This window comes from Eimeria necatrix, genomic scaffold (assembly GCF_000499385.1).
Source record: "Eimeria necatrix Houghton genomic scaffold, Enh_scaff1666, whole genome shotgun sequence".
NCBI classification, from domain to species: domain Eukaryota; phylum Apicomplexa; class Conoidasida; order Eucoccidiorida; family Eimeriidae; genus Eimeria; species Eimeria necatrix.
Genome location: NW_013652352.1, coordinates 2,657 through 6,374, shown reverse-complemented (window position 1 = coordinate 6,374; position 3,718 = coordinate 2,657). Strand labels below are relative to the sequence as shown.

The 3,718-nt window shown below is 52.5% G+C and overlaps 1 protein-coding gene across 1 annotated transcript; it reads left to right on the top strand.

Moving 5' to 3' along the window:
* Positions 1 to 2,382: 2,382 nt before the first annotated feature.
* Positions 2,383 to 2,988, top strand: ENH_00019630 (hypothetical protein, conserved; the record flags this gene model as incomplete). Its single annotated transcript, XM_013579410.1, has 1 exon — positions 2,383 to 2,988. The coding sequence occupies one exon, from the start codon at positions 2,383 to 2,385 to the stop codon at positions 2,986 to 2,988; it is 606 nt and encodes a 201-aa protein (XP_013434864.1).
* Between the last annotated feature and the right edge of the window lie 730 nt (positions 2,989 to 3,718).

Sequence of the window (3,718 nt, the reverse complement as noted above, 5' to 3'; positions counted from 1 at the left end):
GAAACTTGGACTACCCATCAGGAGACGCCAACAGCAGTCCTTTCGTTGCAACTTCGCCTGGGCGCACTTTCTGGATATACAGAAAATTATTCCATTTCTAGCTGGATTAGGTTCAATGTTTAAAAACCAAAAATGCAAAACAAAAACCATGCAAAGAGTAAGAACTTTGACCGTGTAACTTCGGGATTAGAAAAACAATTGATAGCGACGCTGTGCAACTATCCTGTCAGTGTGACATTGTTGAATCCGGATGAATCCCAATGGGAAATGCCGGGTCTAGTGTCTCAACGGGTTTGTCGCTGCAGTCAGTAGCTCCAGATGTGGATTACTTTCTGTCTCGGGCCTGCAGTTCCGTTTTGTCTGCGCACTCGTGCACAGCTAAGAAGCAGCGTAAATTGTCGACTCCAAAGCTTATCGCATTGACGGCCCTGCCTTTCGTTCTAGGCACCGGCAGGAGACCACGGGACAAAAGGACCTTTACGGCCAACAGTCGGAGTGTCTCGCTGATCAAGATTGAAGAGCCTATTCGTCATCTAGTTGAAGTGCGGGCTTGTTGCTGTCCTGCCCCTCGCTGTGAAGTATCGATCCGTTCAAAATTGGAGCGCTGAGGTTTCTCAAGTGGGCCTCCCTGTCGTCTTCACGTAAGGCAAGCGAATGCTTATTCAAGGTATTGTTGCTTGCAGGTGTACCTGCTAAAGTCTTTGCAAGACGACTGTAGATGACTGGTGCTTCCCTCCTCTAGCATGATTTGTTGACTAAAAGGCGGCTATTGGTGCTTAATCTCGACCACAAGCACGTATTTATCTCGTGGGGGCCAACAAGCTTAGCCGCGCGGGTGAAAGTCTTGGCTTATTGCGTCTCCAGCAGCGGGATGGATGATCCCCATTCATTGCGAAATCTTCCAATCGCTACTTGAAGTCACATGAAGCGCACTCTGCCTTGTTGCTACAACCCAGGCAGTTCCGTTCTCGCAGTCAAGTCTGCCATCGAAATGATTGCCGCACAATGCCGCAGAACTACATTCCCGCGTGCTAACTGCAGGGCTTCCGTAGCGCTGTTTCCCGTTGTCCGCAGTAGGTAACCTTCCAGCTCAACAGGCTCCTTGTCACTAATTTGCCAAGAAATTCCATGAAGCGGACGCTGAGCGCATATAGGGCAGCGGCTCCATGTCCAAGCAAAGGACTACCGAAGCTGGAGGCAGCATGCCGAGGCTGCATGTCCATAAAGCGCTTTATGTTGTCGGCAGTTGTCATGTATAGACGCTAAGGATTCAATTTTCAAACGTTGCGCTCAGTCTTATCGAGGCTTTGCAGCATCAGCCGTGACTGAGAGTCAAGACAAGGATGCTGTGCTTGTCAGCAGCACTCAAACGCACGCATAGGAAGGACGCAATGCAGTGTTTCTTTTAACGCCTCTCTGCACAGACGCGGTGCCAGGACTCGCAAGCGCAAGCCAAAAACTGCTTATGCTTAGCAGATCGCAGACACGTGGCACCATCAGGTAGGGAAAGTGCTTTTTCGCAGTGCTTCCTCACAGAACGTCCCCATCCTGCCTAGCAATTTACTGGCGCCCACCGTCCACATATGGTCACATGCTTTCGCTGAAACTCAGGTAAGGATATGCAGTGCTGCCTCCCACATGCAGAGACAGAAGCTATCCTCAGTGATTGCAACAGGCTGTATGAGTTTCTCCAATAGCTCATGGGCTCTTCTTCCGTGCTACACGGCACAAATGCAAGCAAGGCCTCGTGCAATGCGTGCTTGAAGTTTAGATGCAGCGCGAGATGGTACGAGTGCTCACCCAGCTCCGGCGTCGCCGCCAGCATCGCACAGACGGATTGGGCCCTTGTTGCCTCGCTATGTTGGAAGGGCAGAGCACGCGGATCTACATGCAGCAGCTAATGTCTGCGGACTCAACTGACCTGCAGTGCGCTGTACGGTGAACAGCACGCCACGTTTGCCACGAACTTGCCACAACCCCGCTCGCTAGTTATGAGCATTCCGAAACCCCAAAAATTCTGGGTGCGTTGCGTCCATCACTGACATGCTCTTACTCATTGGTCCCAGAAGGAAATGTACAAATCTGGAGCCGTTAGGAGCCTTGCAACAAGTGGCAAGTGCACTGGGCGGAGGCACACGCCTGTGGGGAGTTCTATCTCCTGGTCTATCGTCAGGGGCAGTTCGCGTCGCGCGAGCCTGTCTCTTTTGCCCTTCGTTGGTACGTGTCTCTCCTCATCTCCAACTGCTCACCGCGGGAATGTGCTGAGAAACAGGTCGCGTGGGTTGTGTAGATGTCCATCAGATAATATTATCTGCCTTACCAGGTAACCATCCAGGATCAGGTAGCTCTGAATAGGTATTCCGATTCTGGGCGTGCTCGACAATGAAGACATTCGTTGCTCTCGCTGCTGCTTTGGCCGCATCGGTCCCCTTCTCCAGGGCTGATGATGCCAGCGCTACCGAGCCCATAGTCGCCTTCATGCAGCAGGATGCCGCTGAGGAGGCTCTGCAAGCCGATGAGCCCACCGCTGTAGCAGTTGAGGAATCTGAGGGTGCAACTCCCCGCGTATTCTTTCTAGACAAGCTGCTTGCAAAGTTCCTTCTGGCCAAGCTTACAGCAGCAAAGACCCAAGCTCCCACGACCACCGAACATCACCACACCCATCTCTACCCCGCTCCTCCTCCGCCTCCTCCTCCTCCTCCCCCTCCACCTCCCCCTCAGAAGCTTCCCCTTCCACCCCCACCTCCTCCCCAGCAGTTCTACATTCATCACCAGCACAGCCACGATCACAATGTGAACGTCCCGCCCCCTCCTCCGCCTCATAGACCCGAGCACCATCACCACCACCACCCTCCACCTCCACCGCCTCCCATTGTTTTGATCCCTGTCACCACCACTACCACCTGCCCACCAGCGCATCCCCCACACCACCCCCCACACCACCACCACCATAGCCACCCTCACTACCCCTTCTACCCCTACTACTAACATGAGTGCACTTATTCCCAGAACTTCCAATCTTGGTAACTCTCCAAACGTGCCAAAGCGGCATGGGCTGCCCAACGGGCCAGCTTTGAACAGACAGGTTTACGCAACTCTAAGTTTTTTGTGATTGCTTCACTGCGTATACTTTATACGGTAGTCCGAGTGGTCAGGTCAATAGGCAGACCAGGAGCAATTTTAGCAGTAGGTGCATCACAACTCAGCTCAGCCCAGTTTGAGTGCGTCCTGCCAGTTGCGCACATTGAATGCCTAGCATACGAGACAAGGGACTACCTGTCCCTTGTCTCGTGCATGCGTGGTTCTATGAGGCAGCTGACAGTGACAGGTAAGTCATATGGCTGCATTTCTTTGCACATTGCGGGATCCTGGGATGCAGCGGAGTCACCCTACGCATTCAAGGTGCCTGTGCCTTACATGGTTTTGTGGATCTGCAAATGAAGGGCGACAGGCAGCCTCCTTAGCGCGTGGCAAGCCTTTTGTAGCTGGGGTACCAGAATATTGGATATGTGACTTGTGCCGGGTCTAGTGTCTCAACGGGTTTGTCGCTGCAGTCAGTAGCTCCATCTAAATTCTACTTGTTTTGGACTCACAGACTGTTTTTTCAAGCCTGATGAATGGTTCTTTAGTCACCAAGCGTCTTGCACAGAATGAATGGAGACAGCAGCGTCTTCATCTTCCTTCTCTCTTCAGAAAGAATATCTACTTACGACCTGCG